The sequence below is a fragment of the Myxine glutinosa genome, chromosome 12, assembly GCF_964187855.1.
Source record: "Myxine glutinosa chromosome 12, kmMyxGlut1.1, whole genome shotgun sequence".
NCBI lineage: Eukaryota > Metazoa > Chordata > Myxini > Myxiniformes > Myxinidae > Myxine > Myxine glutinosa.
In genome coordinates this window covers 7,457,985-7,474,136 of record NC_136272.1, presented here as the reverse complement: position 1 = coordinate 7,474,136, position 16,152 = coordinate 7,457,985, and the positions used below count along the sequence as shown (strand labels likewise).

The window sequence follows — 16,152 nt, the reverse complement described above, 5'->3', positions numbered from 1 at the left end:
GCGACTGGCTTTGGAGGCCAGATTTGAAATGTGGTTTTCCCAGGAAAGATCATGGCAGATAGTGAGACCCAAAAGCTTGAGTGACAAAACTTCTTGGAGAGGATTATTCAGAAAGCGGATGGGAGGGTTGTCCAGTCGGTCTTTTCGGAGAGACATCGTAAGAGTGTGAGATTTGTCAGGATTGAAAGACATGTTCCACTTATTTGCCCAGTCTGTGATTTTGTCCAGGTCTGCAGAGAGTGAGGAGGCTGCAGACTGCCGATCTGAGGGATGAAGAATGGAGCGACAGAGAGTAGAGTCATCAGCAAAGAGATAGAGAGGATTTTCAAGAGAGTCAGAGAGATCATTGATGAAGACCAGAAAAAGCACAGGGCCCAGAACACTGCCTTGGGGAACTCCAGCCTGAACAGGAAGAGGAGATGAGAGAAACCCATTCAGGGTCACACGTTGACTACGACTAGAGAGGAAGTCCGCCAGCCATGCGTGGAGATTTCCATGGATACCAAAAGAGGAGAGTTTGGTGAGCAGAGCGGGGTGCCAGACAGTATCGAAGGCACGTGATATGTCAAGGGAGACAGCTCTAATTTCCTGTTTGGCATTGAGGACCTCCATCCATTGTTGAGAAAGCAGAAGCAGCATGTCCAGAGTAGAGTGACCAGGTCTGAAACCAAATTGATGATCAGAGATCAAGCCATTGGAGAAGAGGAAAGATTTCATATCTGAAGCAATGATGGATTCCATGACTTTGCTGATTATTGGGAGAAGGCTGATTGGTCTGTAGTTGCTGGGATCTGTTTTTGCACCTTTTTTGTGCAAAGCGGTCATGTTGGCAGATTTCCAAGCAGATGGCAGATGACGTTGAGAAAAAGAGAGGGTGAGGAGAACAGAGAGAGGGAGTGAAAGAGCGGAAGAACAGGATTTTAGGACCCGTGGGCTGATGCCGTCAGGTCCAGTTGCAGAATCAGAGTCGAGGGTTGACAGAAACTTTTCCACCTTGTCAGGAGGAAAGGACACAGAGTCCAGGAGCAGCTGGGGACGACTGGGTATGGTGGGTACAGAGAGGGATGGGTTTGGGACACAAGATTTAGAGGCAAACACAGAGTTGAGGCATTCAGCTTTTTCACGTGCGGAGTCAGCCGTGTGGCCGTTTGAGGTGAGGGAGGGGATGGAGGGGTAACAAACACCAGAAACAGATTTGGCCAGATGCCACCAGGATTTGGAAGAGGGAGACAGATAAGAGAGTTCTGTCCTGAGAACGGAGAGATATTGTTTCCTGGCTCTCCTGAGGGTGGACACACACTTGTTTCGGGCTTTGTGAAAGGAAATGAGATTTCCTTCCGTTGGATTTGCTTTCCAGGAGATGAAAGCAAGTCGTTTCTGGGCAATAGCCTCACCACAAGATTCCGTGTACCATGGACGGGAGGAAGGGTATGACAACTGAAGACGAGATGGGATAAATCTGTGCATGAGAGAGAGCAATTTACTTTGGAAGAATTCCCAGGATGAGTTGATGTCAGAGGCGGTAGAGATGGGAGACCAGTCCAGATGATTGATGGCTGCTTGAAGACCGTGCCAGTTGGCCTGAGTGAAATGCCAGACTCGTCGATGCTGAGGAGGCTCTCTGAGAATGGTCAGAGAGATGTCCACTTTAACAAGCACATGATCAGATGAGCCGATTGGAGCAGAAGAAGGGCAGCAGACATTTTCAGGGAAGTTAGTCATAACCAAGTCCAGAAGAGAAGATGCTCCGTTGACTGAGATCCGGGTCGGGAAATTGACAGATTGTGTCAGTCCCAGTGAGTCACAGAAGTCCTTTGCTGAAGAGCCATGGCTGGTGAGAGAGGTACCCACACCCAGCCAGCTGGCATGGTGACAATTGAAATCACCACATATGAGGAATAGAGAGTTGGGATGGGTAGATAGAAGTTGGTCCATATTATCAGACAGCGGGGTGTAGATGGAGTCGTCACTGTTTGGTGGACGGTACAACACACATATGAACAAAAGGTGGGAGCGAAGGGGAAGCCGCAGCCAAAGGTATTCCTGGGGGTGAGGTGGAGAGAGGGCAGTGCAGGGCGAGTGAGGAAGAGAGTTTTTTATAAAGATAGCAACCCCCCCTGCAGGACGAGGCTGAGGTCTATCATACCGGAGGAGGGAGTAACCTGGGAGAGATACCAAGGAATCAGAGACATCATGAAGGAGGAAAGTTTCTGTTAAGCAGATCACGTCTGGTTTGTCAGAAGCAACCTGTATGGAGAGATCAGTCAAGTTTAAGCGAAGGCCCCGGATGTTTGAGGTCCATACTGTTAAAGAAGAGGAAGGGGGAGCATCGGATACAGAACAGGGGGGGGGGGGGGAGCGGTAGGGTAAGATGTGGAAGAGGAGGAAGAGGTAGGGAGAGCTGTTGAAGGTGTGTCAGAGATTTCAGAATAGCTTGGAGAAAGGGAAGAATGGGGTGGACAAAAGGTTTGATGGTGATTGGGTGAGGCACAGTGAGGTGTTATTTGAGGAGGGGGAGGAGTGAGGCAGAATGTTGAGGGAGATGAAGGTGAAAGTTGGAAGGGGGAAGAAGCGGGGAGGACACTTTGAGGAGGGGTGAGAGGGGAGTCTAGGAGGGAAGGGGCAAGGGGGGAGTTCTGAAAGGGATGGGTGATGGGGAAGATTTGGAGGGGAGGGGCAAGGGGAAAGATTTGAAAGGGATGGGTGATGGGGAAGATTTGGAGGGGAGGGGAAAAGGGGTGGATTTGGAGTGGAGGGGTGATGGGCAAGTTTTGAAGGGGAGGGGTGATGGGGAAGTTTTTGAGGGAAGAGGTGATGGGGAAGTTTTGGAGGGAAGGGGTGATCGGGAAGATTTGGAGGGGAGGGGTGATGGGGAAGATTTGGAGGGGAGGGGTGAGGTTGGATTTTGAAAAATGTACGATTAATGGGAAACGAACATTTTTTGCAAAATGAGTGTCTTGAGACCTTTGAGTCAAAAATATGTTTGAGGACGCTGAAGGATGGGTGGAGTTCTGGAGAGTTTAGGGAATGTATGAAAGAGGCACTGTAACTGTAAGAGATGGAATTTTTTTTTGGAATGAATAGATTTGGTGAGCAAGTCGAAAGCATCCTTTTCTAGAAGAAGAAGAAAAAGGTGTTATAGTATATGACAGAATACAGTTCTTCAGGGGACAGTTGAAACATTTTTTAACGACGTGAACACGTGATCACGAACAACGTGGTCGAAGAACGAACGAACAAATAAGAACGAACAATGGACGAGAACAGAGAAGGGAATTTTTTTTTTTTTTTGAGTTGAGATGAAAACAGAAACAGAGTATCATTCCACACACCAATCAGGCGCATCATTTCACACACCAATCAGGCGCATCATTCCACACACCAATCAGGCGCATCATTCCACACACCAATCAGGCGCATCATTCCACACACCAATCAGGCACATCATTCCACACACCAATCAGGCGCATCATTCCACACACCAATCAGGCGCATCATTCCACACACCAATCAGGCACATCATTCCACACACCAATCAGGCGCATCATTCCACACACCAATCAGGCGTATCATTCCACACACCAATCAGGCGCATCAATCCACACACCAATCAGGCGCATTATTCCACACACCAATCAGGCGCATCATTCCACACACCAATCAGGCACATCACTCCACACACCAATCAGGCGCATCATTCCACACACCAATCAGGCGCATCATTCCTTACACCAATCAGGCGCATCATTCCACACACCAATCAGGCGTATCATTCCACACACCAATCAGGCGTATCATTCCACACCAATCAGGCACATCATTCCACACACCAATCAGGCGCATCATTCAACACACCAATCAGGCTGTCAAGAGGAGGCGCGAGTGTGTCGTAGTGGTATCAAAGGACACCTGATAGTGTCATTTTTCTGCTGCGCTTTGCTCACCATCTCATGAACAAGGATCTGAAGGAGTTATGGGCCCAGTTTTGAGTGGGTGAAAAGTGGCGGATCATACCTCCACGAGACAACATGTCCTGTCTGGGAAATTAGGTGTTGCAATTTGTCAGGTGCTTGTTAAAGCGCATGTTACAACTGGTGATGATACCCAGAGTAAAATAGGGACGAAGCATGGTGTCATGGCATGCAACTGTCCTTGGCATATTTAGCCAACATTGGAGAGTCCCCCATCCTCAGCGAGCACAATACAAATGGTGGAACTTTTCCTTCTTCATGTATGGTCAGGCTCAGGGTCCAAACCGAGAGCCTCGACGTTTGTTCAGTTGTGAATTGAGTGTCATACATGAAGTTCCACTGTCAAGGCTCTCAATGAACTGCGTCCCACATCAAGCGTGATCCGAGGGCGTATGAGACCATTCTATGTGATTCGTGGTGCGGTCACCCTTCTTGTCACTCACAATGGGAGCGCGTACGACCTGACTGATTTTGGATGGGAAAATGTGGAGGATTCTGAACGCCCAGTAAGTGCCTGAAACTATTACCAGCACAACTTGTGACAACATGTAAATGACAACACAACTTCTGACAACATGTAAATGACAACACAACTTGTGACAACATGTAAATGACAACACAACTTCTGACAACATGTAAATGACAACACAACTTCTGACAACATGTAAATGACAACACAACTTGTGACAACATGTAAATGATAACACAACTTCTGACAACATGTAAATGACAACACAACTTCTGACAACATGTAAATGACAACACAACTTGTGACAACATGTAAATGACAACACAACTTCTGACAACATGTAAATGACAACACAACTTCTGACAACATGTAAATGACAACACAACTTGTGACAACATGTAAATGATAACACAACTTCTGACAACATGTAAATGACAACACAACTTCTGACAACATGTAAATGATAACACAACTTCTGACAACATGTAAATGACAACACGACTTCTGACAACATGTAAATGACAACACGACTTCTGACAACATGTAAATGACAACACAACCTCTGACAACATGTAAATGACAACACAACTTGTGACAACATGTAAATGACAACACAACTTCTGACAACATGTAAATGACAGCACAACTTCTGACAACATGTAAATGACAACACAACTTCTGACAACATGTAAATGACAACACAACTTCTGACAACATGTAAATGACAACACAACTTGTGACAACATGTAAATGATAACACAACTTCTGACAACATGTAAATGACAACACAACTTCTGACAACATGTAAATGATAACACAACTTCTGACAACATGTAAATGACAACACGACTTCTGACAACATGTAAATGACAACACGACTTCTGACAACATGTAAATGACAACACAACCTCTGACAACATGTAAATGACAACACAACTTGTGACAACATGTAAATGACAACACAACTTCTGACAACATGTAAATGACAGCACAACTTCTGACAACATGTAAATGACAACACAACTTCTGACAACATGTAAATGACAGCACAACTTCTGACAACATGTAAATGACAACACAACCTCGGACAACATGTAAATGACAACACAGCTTGTGACAACATGTAAATGACAACACAACTTCTGACAACATGTAAATGACAGCACAACTTCTGACAACATGTAAATGACAACACAACTTCTGTCAACATGTAAATGACAACACAACTTCTGACAACATGTAAATGATAACACAACTTCTGACAACATGTGAATGACAACACAACCTCTGACAACATGTAAATGACAACACAACTTCTGTCAACATGTAAATGACAACACAACTTCTGTCAACATGTGAATGACAACACAACTTCTGACAACATGTAAATGACAACACAACTTCTGACAACATGTAAATGACAACACAACTTCTGACAACATGTGAATGACAACACAACTTCTGACAACATAATTGTTTATGCTCATTGACTAAATAACCGATGTATTTCATACATGTTTTATGAACATCATGGATTGCATTACATTGCACAGCCATTGTTATGTTCTTATGATTGTTTGAAGATTGTTGTCTTCAATGTATCCTTTTTTTTGTATACAAGATCGAAGCTCATGTAAGAGCGACACATTAATGCCAAAAAAAACAAACGGGCACATAGAATATATAACAAGTGAATCCACTTGGATTCCGCCCAGGTTGGCACATGGAAATTATGATGTAGCATAATTATCATCTCGGGTCAAGATTTGAAATTATGCCATGGTTTTTGTAAAATTGCTACTAGTATTCACATTATGTACTTTTCTTTTGATTTAAACATCCATAAATACAAAACAAATAGTTTTGTAATCTTAAAAATTTATTAAATGTACAAAATTCCTATCCTATAACATATATATCCTATAACCTATCCTATATATATCCTATATCATATAACATATATCCTATATATCCTATAACATAACATATAACAAATATATCCTATATTATGTACTAGCGAGCGGCCGCGTACCAGCCAAAGGGGTAGCCCATGGTTAGCCTAAATATAGATTTGATGACGTCATGTTTACACATCTGAGCGACAGAAACTGTCTACACATCTGAGCGACAGAAACGTCTACACTGTTGGAGCTTCACTTTTGGAGAGACAGAAATTCTGGGTCATTTGGGTCCTCTGGGTCATTTGGGTCATTTGGGTCCTCTGGGTCATTTGGGTCCTCTGGGTCATTTGGGTCCTCTGGGTCATTTGGGTCCTCTGGGTCATTTGGGTCATTTGGGTCCTCTGGGTCATTTGGGTCCTCTGGGTCATTTGGGTCCTCTGGGTCATTTGGGTCCTCTGGGTCATTTGGGTCATTTGGGTCATTTGGGTCCTCTGGGTCATTTGGGTCCTCTGGGTCATTTGGGTCCTCTGGGTCATTTGGGTCATTTGGGTCCTCTGGGTCATTTGGGTCATTTGGGTCCTCTGGGTCATTTGGGTCATTTGGGTCATTTGGGTCATTTGGGTCCTCTGGGTCATTTGGGTCCTCTGGGTCATTTGGGTCCTCTGGGTCATTTGGGTCCTCTGGGTCATTTGGGTCCTCTGGGTCATTTGGGTCCTATGGGTCATTTGGGTCCTCTGGGTCATTTGGGTCCTCTGGGTCATTTGGGTCCTCTGGGTCATTTGGGTCCTCTGGGTCATTTGGGTCCTCTGGGTCATTTGGGTCCTCTGGGTCATTTGGGTCCTCTGGGTCATTTGGGTCCTCTGGGTCATTTGGGTCCTCTGGGTCATTTGGGTCCTCTGGGTCATTTGGGTCCTCTGGGTCATTTGGGTCCTCTGGGTCATTTGGGTCCTCTGGGTCATTTGGGTCATTTGGGTCATTTGGGTCCTCTGGGTCATTTGGGTCCTCTGGGTCATTTGGGTCCTCTGGGTCATTTGGGTCCTCTGGGTCATTTGGGTCCTCTGGGTCATTTGGGTCCTCTGGGTCATTTGGGTCCTATATTCCTATCCTATAACATATATATCCTATAACCTATCCTATATATATCCTATATCATATAACATATATCCTATATATCCTATAACATAACATATAACAAATATATCCTATATTATGTACTAGCGAGCGGCCGCGTACCAGCCAAAGGGGTAGCCCGTGGTTAGCCTAAATATAGATTTGATGACGTCATGTTTACACATCTGAGCGACAGAAACTGTCTACACATCTGAGCGACAGAAACGTCTACACTGTTGGAGCTTCACTTTTGGAGAGACAGAAATTCCCAGGCAAACGCTATAACGCACCAGGTTTACAACCTGTGCGTTAATAAAGGGAGTGGGAGACAAGATGGGGAAAGAGGGAAGCACACAAGTACAACATTTGAGAGCAGGGACATCGAGAGATCTGTGGGAAGGAGAGGGCTTGGGGGGAGGAGGCATGGGAAGGGGGGTGGGAGAGGTAAAAAAAAAACACATGGACACAGCTAGGACTTCCAGGAAAGAAGTCGGTATTTCAGAAAAGTGGATCTGGGGTGAATTAACGGGGGTAGGTGTATTGAACCAAAAGACCACAGAACCAAATGTATTTTCATTATCCTCACCCAAATAAAGAATATAACATTTATTTCTGGAATTGAATACTCATCATTTCACATTCTACTTCCAGTTCCCACGTTATGCTCATTTCATTTTTTGAGTATTTGGTGATTGTTTTTTTTTTCGTGTTCAGCAAAAGCAGCCATATTGGATTTCCGGCTGCAGATTATGGCAGATCGTGAAACATACATGTCTAATGGTCAGGTATGTCAAAATCAGCCCAAATTGATCTTCGCATCTCCAGCTTTGTCATTCTACGCCTTCTAGATCCGAAGTTATGGCTGCCTTCATGTTTTCCCAAACGCAATGGTGTCTCCTTTCTCAAAAGTCTACCTGTGTTAGTTCTGAAGCTTAAGGGTCATATAACTCAAATCAAGTGTCAAACTTGGGGCACACAAAAATATGTACAGACTTGTATAGCAGAGCCAAGAATATCTGGAGAAGTATGACGACATCAAATTTGCTAGTAATCATTTTGTTGGCTGCTGAATGTTGCGTAAGATGAACTGGATCAATCTACGATGAGGAGCAATGCTCCGAATCCCCTCCGACAATTGTCGGAAGCGCTGCAATTCTGTGCGATTGCATCATTTCAATTGGATGTTGGAGATCTGGGCGGGGTTTCACCGGCTAATCGGCTGTTTATACGCGCACAACTAAACGGATGTTTATTTCCCTCTTCGAAAATTGATATTTAGACCGGCGACTAGCTATGCACGTACAACAATGTTTTGTCGGCGTTTAAAGTCTTTCTGTCTTCTACCGACTCCTCTCCGGCCTTGCTCCCCCAGCTCTGTCTGTGCTCTGTCCCCCAAATATTCCTGCAGGTCGCACAAGATCTGCCACAACCCTCTTGTGGTTAAACTGCCGTAATCAAGACTCTCTGCTCACCTTCACTCTTTTATTCCTCTTTTCTCCCTTCTCTCGAACAAACTCCCTCACTCTCTTCAATCCCACTCCTCCCTCCAGGTCTTTAAAACAGCTGTTCGCCACCATCTCTTATCTTCCCCCATCCAAAACCTTGATCTTTTCTACCCCCATTAAAACACCCCAGATCCACGTCTTTAAATCCCCAACTTCTTTCCTGAAATTCCTAAAAGTGAAATTCCTCGAAGTGTTCATTTGCTTCATACCGTGTACCCCTTCCTCCTCCCCAGCCCTACCCCTTCCACAGATCTCCCGATGTCCCTGCTCTCTACTGTTTTTGTGCTTGTGTGCTTCCTCCTCCCCAGCCCTCTGGTCTCCTGCTCCCTTCATTGCATGTTTTATGTGTCTGTGCATGTTTTCATGTTCAATGTCTTAGCTCTTACATGAGCCTCGATTTTGTATACAAAAAAAGAAAAAACAAAAGGGCTAGTCGTGCGTTAGCAAGGTGCTCACTGTAAGCATCTTTCATAAATTTAGCGAATGTAAATAGGATTAGGATCCCATCATGAGTTTGGTCTGGTGGTTGTATCGATCCTGAGTTGTAGCTCATGGGCCGCGGATTCAGTGCCCCTTGTATGTCAGAGCAGGAATTCGGAATTCGTTCATGGTCCCGGTGATACCTTGCCTACTCTCAATGAAGGATCTTACACGTCCCGTACTTGCTAATGCCAGCAGACGGGACACCCAGCTTAACGTCCTTAACATGGATGTCTCGTCATGCATGTGGAACACCAGGATGATGGTTTATAGTTGGGTCAGTAATGATACCCAGGGACTAGACATCTCAAAGGCCAATTCGCTACCTCTGAGCTATCCTGACGGACTCTCGAGATTTTGAAAAAACGTTTCCCAGTCACGGCTGTGAAAGTATTCATTAAATCCAGACTCTCCACATTAGTTCCATCAGATTTCCTACTTTTAAGAAACCACACGTGGTTTCAGTGATTAAACTTCAAATTACCAAATGCCTACTCTGGAGCATTGTGCGTTTGCGTTCAGCATGGCCTTTGCCACCAGGACGTGGGAAGCGATGCTGAAACAGAAATTCTGTGATATTCCAACTGTTGGGCCAATTATTGTTTTTTTTATACCTTAATGTGCTCCACTTAATATAAATCACCCAAGAGATCTTCATGAATACTGTAGAATACCAGTTAGGTTTACTATATGGTGTAACTGCAGGACATAACAATGGTTCATTTTTAAACCATCCAAGGTATTTTTCACAATAACTATCATGAACCATTCCCAATATTCATTCCCAATAAAAAACAATTTCTGCTGGGTGTATTTGTTCAATCTCTAATTCGTTCTGCTGAATGTCTACTTCCTTCCCCGTCAGACTGTTTCTTGTCTTTCCGTAGCCAAATGTTCACACGCTCTTACCACTCCATTTCTTGCCCGGTATTATTTGTGTGTGATTTCAAGGAAGATCACTACATCAGTGTGCGTTTAACTTTTACTTATACTTTTACATTTTTCAGGCAGGACTGCATGGGATGAAGTTCCTGTAGGCAACGGAGGCAGGATCGAGGGCTTCTTCTCCTTGTTCTCATCCTTTGCGGGTCCTTTTTGAGGGTCCCTTTACTTCTCCTCGACATTAAATAACATTAGATGCCCTTCTGTACTTCGAACTCGAGAAAAACAAGACCGAGAGTCTTACAGCGGCGTAGCCGGGCTTGTAAAATATTATAAACCACAAACACGCATGATTAGCTTTTTAAACAGTCGCTAATGCTGTTTATAACATTAAACAAAGAAATTTGGAGGAATCGCGACATCCATGAGGTAAGTTTTACTTCCAGAACTGAGGGAAGATCTACTGTAATCTAGATTATACAACACAAGGGTTGGAGGTGTGCTCATTTACCAAGCAGCTAGCTAGCACTTACGAAGCCAGCCGTTCCTTAAGGGTTTTGAATGGAGTGCTTGCTCGAATGCTTTAACCAAATGGTGATATCTTCACAAGAAACTTGGTAAATTAACACACACCCAATGTTCTTGAGACCCGACCATAGATCGACTGTAATCTATACACCCCTTCCTGCAGCTTCCGTAGTGAGCGGGTGTACTAGTAAATTAAAATGCCGGTCGGTGGACTCAGCCGTCGTAATGACATCATAGACATTGTGACGAAACGGACACAAAACTGCCGCCACTTTAATATGTAGAACATGATATATTTTAACTTCTAGTATGTTTGCAGTCACTACGAAGGGATTAGTGTTATGGTTAGATTCACTATAATATTAACGTTACGTTATCATTATTTCGAAAATGATATTACTATCAAAAAACTGAGCCTGATTCCCTACTTCCTTGGTTATTAATATTAGTGCCGAACAACGATCATCATTGGTCATGAACCATACACCGCTTCAATCCACTAACTTTCCATTCCCGACAATGGGATTAAAGTATTATGGTTATATTTACTCTATTATTATTATTATTACGAAAACGATACTACTGAAACGATACATTACTGTATTAAGAAACCTGGGCTTAATTTGTCCGAAGCGGTCCGAAGGTGAGTCATGAAGCCTAAGGCCTATATGTACCGTATTGTTGGGAGAGACATAACACCGATGCTTTCGAAATTTGATGATCATTTTTGCAATCGATTTGTTTGTGTTTCACACTGAATGAAAAACGTCAAGGTAGAGCATGGTGATTGTGATATATGACAGGTTCAACGATATGTTCGGCCTGAACGAAAATGGAATCAAAATGCCGGACGGAGTGTGGAGAGTCAGCCTCCGTACCGCCGTAATGACATCAGACGTCATCACATCACCCTGTCATGTGACCATATCCTCAGCTCTGATTGGTATATGTTTGAGGGGACATACATACATACATACATACAGATGGACAAACACTGTTCTAGACGGCTTTGCCCTATGGGCTGCACCGTAAAAAGTCTTACATAATAGAACACCTCGCCTGTAGCTTTCAAAGTGTACGACGTACCCCAGCCAAGCAAGTTGAAGGCCAGTAAGTGTCGTGGCTCCGAGTGAAAGGCACGGTAAACCAGGCCATGCAGGTAAAGACCCTCTACCAGGACCCAGAAGTGATTGGTAGCGAGGAAGTAGAGGAACATCGTCACAGCAACCTTGCAGCCAACCTACCAAATGGAGGATGGCTGTTCAGATGAACTACATGGAATATTGAATCCAAATGGGAAGAGACCTCAGGATAGTGACAAATAAATGGTGGTCTTACATGGTGAGGAGCATAGGTTGATGATGTTCGGTCAGGGCCAACGGCAGCCGCTGAGGTGGGAGTGCCGTGAGTTGGAGAATCGAGGGCGAGGGCACTCAGAGAGTGATGAGCATCGTAACTGTCATAAAGCACGGCGTCCTTCACGAAGATGCTGATCGCTCGAAACATGAAGGACAAGAACAGGTGCATGTGAATGTAATTCCTTGTGCAGTGAAGGCGCCTGAAGAAGAAGGCAATTTGATGTTAGTCGAGAAGTTAAAATTTGCAACATGGCGGTAACTCAAGGTTAACGACTTACTACGACGACCTTGTCTTAAGCGATCTTAGCAATTACTTAAAATATCCGAGGATGAAGAGGGCGATGCAGAGCGAAGACAGTGACATTGAGTAACCCACGGTGTAAATCACGTACAGCCGATCAAACACCTTCTGCTCGCACACAGGTAACAACAAAGTCTGACACGTGACCCTGACAAAGTGTTGCTTGTTCAGCAAACCCGGAGGACTGGGTTAGCCACTGCTTGCCAAGCTAACAGAAACTTAAATGACTGAGGAGACATCACCTTCTCCTGGAGATGCTTCTCTGGTCTAAGAAAAGCTGCACACTCTGTGTAGTTGGCCCATGTCTTGTTAAGGTCAGGAAGGAATTTCCAGCGTCCTATCGCATCACATGTTCTATGAGCAAAGCCTGTGGATTGAACAACCATCATAGTTGAGAATTATACAAGAGTAGGCCTTTGAGCCCGTGTGGTGGATTTACCTGCCAGCAACTTCCCCCCTCCCCCCCCCCCCCCCCCCCATGGATGAGAATTTGACCAAACTCAGAAAGTTACAGGAGAATTTATTAAAGGAAGGGGTACATGTACATGGGAAAGCTGCCGTATAAGCCAGTAACGGGCCAGCTTCTCAAATTAAAACACAGCAGGCCAGGGTTTATATACTGTACAGAAAATAATGAAAGGAGACTTCAAAGATAAGAGGAAAAGCATGACAATTGGGGGTTGTTTAGTAAGGGAAAAGTTATCTTCTTCTTCAACAACAGACTATGTTATTACAGGCTAAGGGTCGGTTCTGCCCAGGTTTGTTCAGTTCCCAGAATGCTCAAAGGCTGCCTGGTAACAGAGCAAAATGTATGAAATCCCGACACCAGTATATGCAATGGCCACCATCCCTTCCGATATATTGGAGTGGACGTCAATCTATAGCACCAATGATCATTGCTGTATGTTTCTTTCAACTTAATCATCAACCACTGGAAGTGATGTTCTGTTGCAATAACTGATAGTTCACGAGAGACGGTGCCTCACTCACCACGGTGGTTGAAGTCGTAAATGTAGGCAGGACACTGGACGGACACTAGTGTTCCTGGGGTGCTGGAAGGCCAGCAGATCAATCCATCCCACTCAGGCTGACAACGGGAGGCTGGGAGGAGCAGTTAGTCATAATTACTGAGACGACAAAATTGTGGCATCATATGACCTGCATTGAGCACCTGTGGTAAAACTCATGCAGGTAGCAATTTGTGCATAAGCCCTGCATTCTTCAAAAAAACAAATAATTTCTTTCAAATTTACAAGATTACTATTGATTTGGGGCTTACTGCCCAACGATGGAGAGTAACAAGAGATGGGAGTAGGGGACTTATAGAAAGCAAAAGGAAACAAGGAAACAAATCCAGCAAAAAGTCCATTGTCCCTTCACCCCATGTTACATCGCAAACTAGTGCTCTTGGCATGGCGATGAACGTCATAAATGTAATTATTCACTCACATCAGGTCATATATGAAGTTTCAGATTTTTTGGGATAATAATTTCATTTCAATGAATTATGGCTGAAATGCCACTTCTCTGATAACGTCATCGTTGTCACCCTAACTATCCCAAGGGGAGTTGATGACATGTACCAAATTTAAAAATATTTTAGTTTAGCGGTTTTGGAGAAAATGATGTCCAATTTTTTTCCCTTTAATACAATATAGCTGCCATACCATGTGACGGTGACGTCATAATTTTAATTCTTCCCTCACATCTGTTCATAGATCAGATAGATAAAGTTTCAGATTTTTCAGATAAGCATTTCAAGTCAACCAATTATGGCTGGAATACCACATCACTGATGATGTCATCGTTATCACACTACATACCCTATGGGGAGTTGATGTTGATGACATGTGACAAGATTCGATTTTTTTGTTCAGTGGTTTCAGAGAAAATGATGTGCAAATTTTTCCTTTAATCCAATATGGTTGCCATACCATGTTACCTATGATGTCAGAGTTAGCCAACAAATTCAGTATTCTCCAAGAGTTGTCCCTCCTATGGTTAAACTAGAACGGCACTCAGTAGAGAGCATACCTCCGCCAGGTTACGTTTTGTATCGCAGAGTAGACCAGAAAATCACAATACATAATCACATTTAATCAAAATTATCCGTCCACAACCTTTTTGAGATATCCTGTTAGTATCGTTTTTGGCTCTATCTCCCAATGGTGAAGAATCACTTTAAAATTATACTGGCCGGATCCAGAATTGAATCGATTCTTCCTTGTCACACACACAACATGTCCACCAAGTTTCGTCCAAATCCGTCCATACCTTTTTGAGATATCATGCTATATGTTGGTTTTTGGCCCTATCTCCCAATGGTGAAGAATCACCTAAACAAATTCTAGTAGCCGGATCCGAATCCGGTTCTTCACCAAAATCTAATGATTTGGTCCTTGTCACATACGCTACCTCCTGCCAAATTTCGTTCGAATCTGTCCACAACATTTTGAGATATCTTGTTCACAAACAAACAGATAGACAGACAGGGGTCAAAACATAACCTCCATCCACCTTTGGTGGCGGAGGTAACCATCTTTAAAGCGAAAATATATAGACGTGGACACAGAGACACACACACAAACACACGGGGATTGCAATAGTCTTGCATCCCATTCGGAGCAAGACAAACTAGAACGCCACTCAGTAGAGCGCATACTCCCGCCGTGGGTCAAGTTGGAATAATACGTTTTGTTTAACATCCCCTCTCCCCAAAACAATAAATGAAAAAGAAAGTAAGCCCTAACTGTCAGATAATTAATTTTGATATATCTCGGAATTAGAGGAGAAAAACATCATTTAAGAATAAGAATAAAAGCTTTAATGCAGTAAAACAGAAAAAATATTTCCCAAAAATATTTCCAAAAAAAATTCCTGGATCCGGAATAATATCCTGAGCTTAACCAAAAACTAATCAATTCTTCCTTATCCCAAGGGCAATCATCCCACCAACTTTCATCCAAATCCGTTCAGAACTTTTCCAGATATCTTGTTCACAAACACACCAACACACACACACACACACACACACACACGGACGGACGGGCACGATCGAATGCATTACTCCCTGGCGGGAGTAACAAGTGCAGGAAGAAGGCTCTGCAGACTGACAAACAAGGGCAATGCAGACTGACAATCAATGGGAACATAGACTGATTTAAAAAATGATTGCAGACTGACAAACAAGGGAATGCAGACTGATAAAAAGTGATTGCAGACCGACAAACAAGGGAATGCAGACTGATAAAAAGTGATTGCAGACTGACAAACAAGGGAATGCAGACTGATAAAAAGTGATTGCAGACTGACAAACAAGGGAATGCAGACTGATAAAAAGTGATTGCAGACCGACAAACAAGGGAATGCAGGCTGATGAAAAAGTGATTGCAGACTGATAAAAGGTGATTGCAGACTGACAAACAAGGGATTGCAGACCGATAAAGGGAATGCAGACCAACAAACAAGGGAATGCGCACAATGATAAATATGGGATTGCAGACTGATAAAGAAGAGACTGCAGATTGACAAACAAGGGAATGCAGACTGATAAAGGGATTGCAGACTGACAAAAAGGGGATTCCAGACTGATAAACAAGGGAATGCAGACGGAAAGAAAGGATTGCAGACCGGTAAACAAGGGATTG

General features: G+C 43.8%; 2 protein-coding genes across 3 annotated transcripts in view; both read right to left on the bottom strand.

Moving 5' to 3' along the window:
* The window catches only part of LOC137438259 (ankyrin repeat and MYND domain-containing protein 2), an 821,307-nt gene that overhangs the window by 775,545 nt on the left and 29,610 nt on the right, over positions 1 to 16,152 (bottom strand). The gene's annotated exons all lie outside the window — the stretch shown is intronic.
* The window catches only part of LOC137416569 (parathyroid hormone/parathyroid hormone-related peptide receptor-like), a 34,076-nt gene that overhangs the window by 16,228 nt on the left and 1,696 nt on the right, over positions 1 to 16,152 (bottom strand). Inside the window, exons 2-6 of the mRNA XM_078766435.1 lie at positions 13,496 to 13,606; positions 12,748 to 12,872; positions 12,519 to 12,613; positions 12,185 to 12,404; positions 11,933 to 12,086 (exon numbers count right to left, since the gene is read on the bottom strand). Coding sequence (XP_078622561.1) covers positions 11,933 to 12,086; positions 12,185 to 12,404; positions 12,519 to 12,613; positions 12,748 to 12,872; positions 13,496 to 13,606 — 705 coding nt within the window. The remainder of the gene's footprint in view (positions 1 to 11,932; positions 12,087 to 12,184; positions 12,405 to 12,518; positions 12,614 to 12,747; positions 12,873 to 13,495; positions 13,607 to 16,152) is intronic.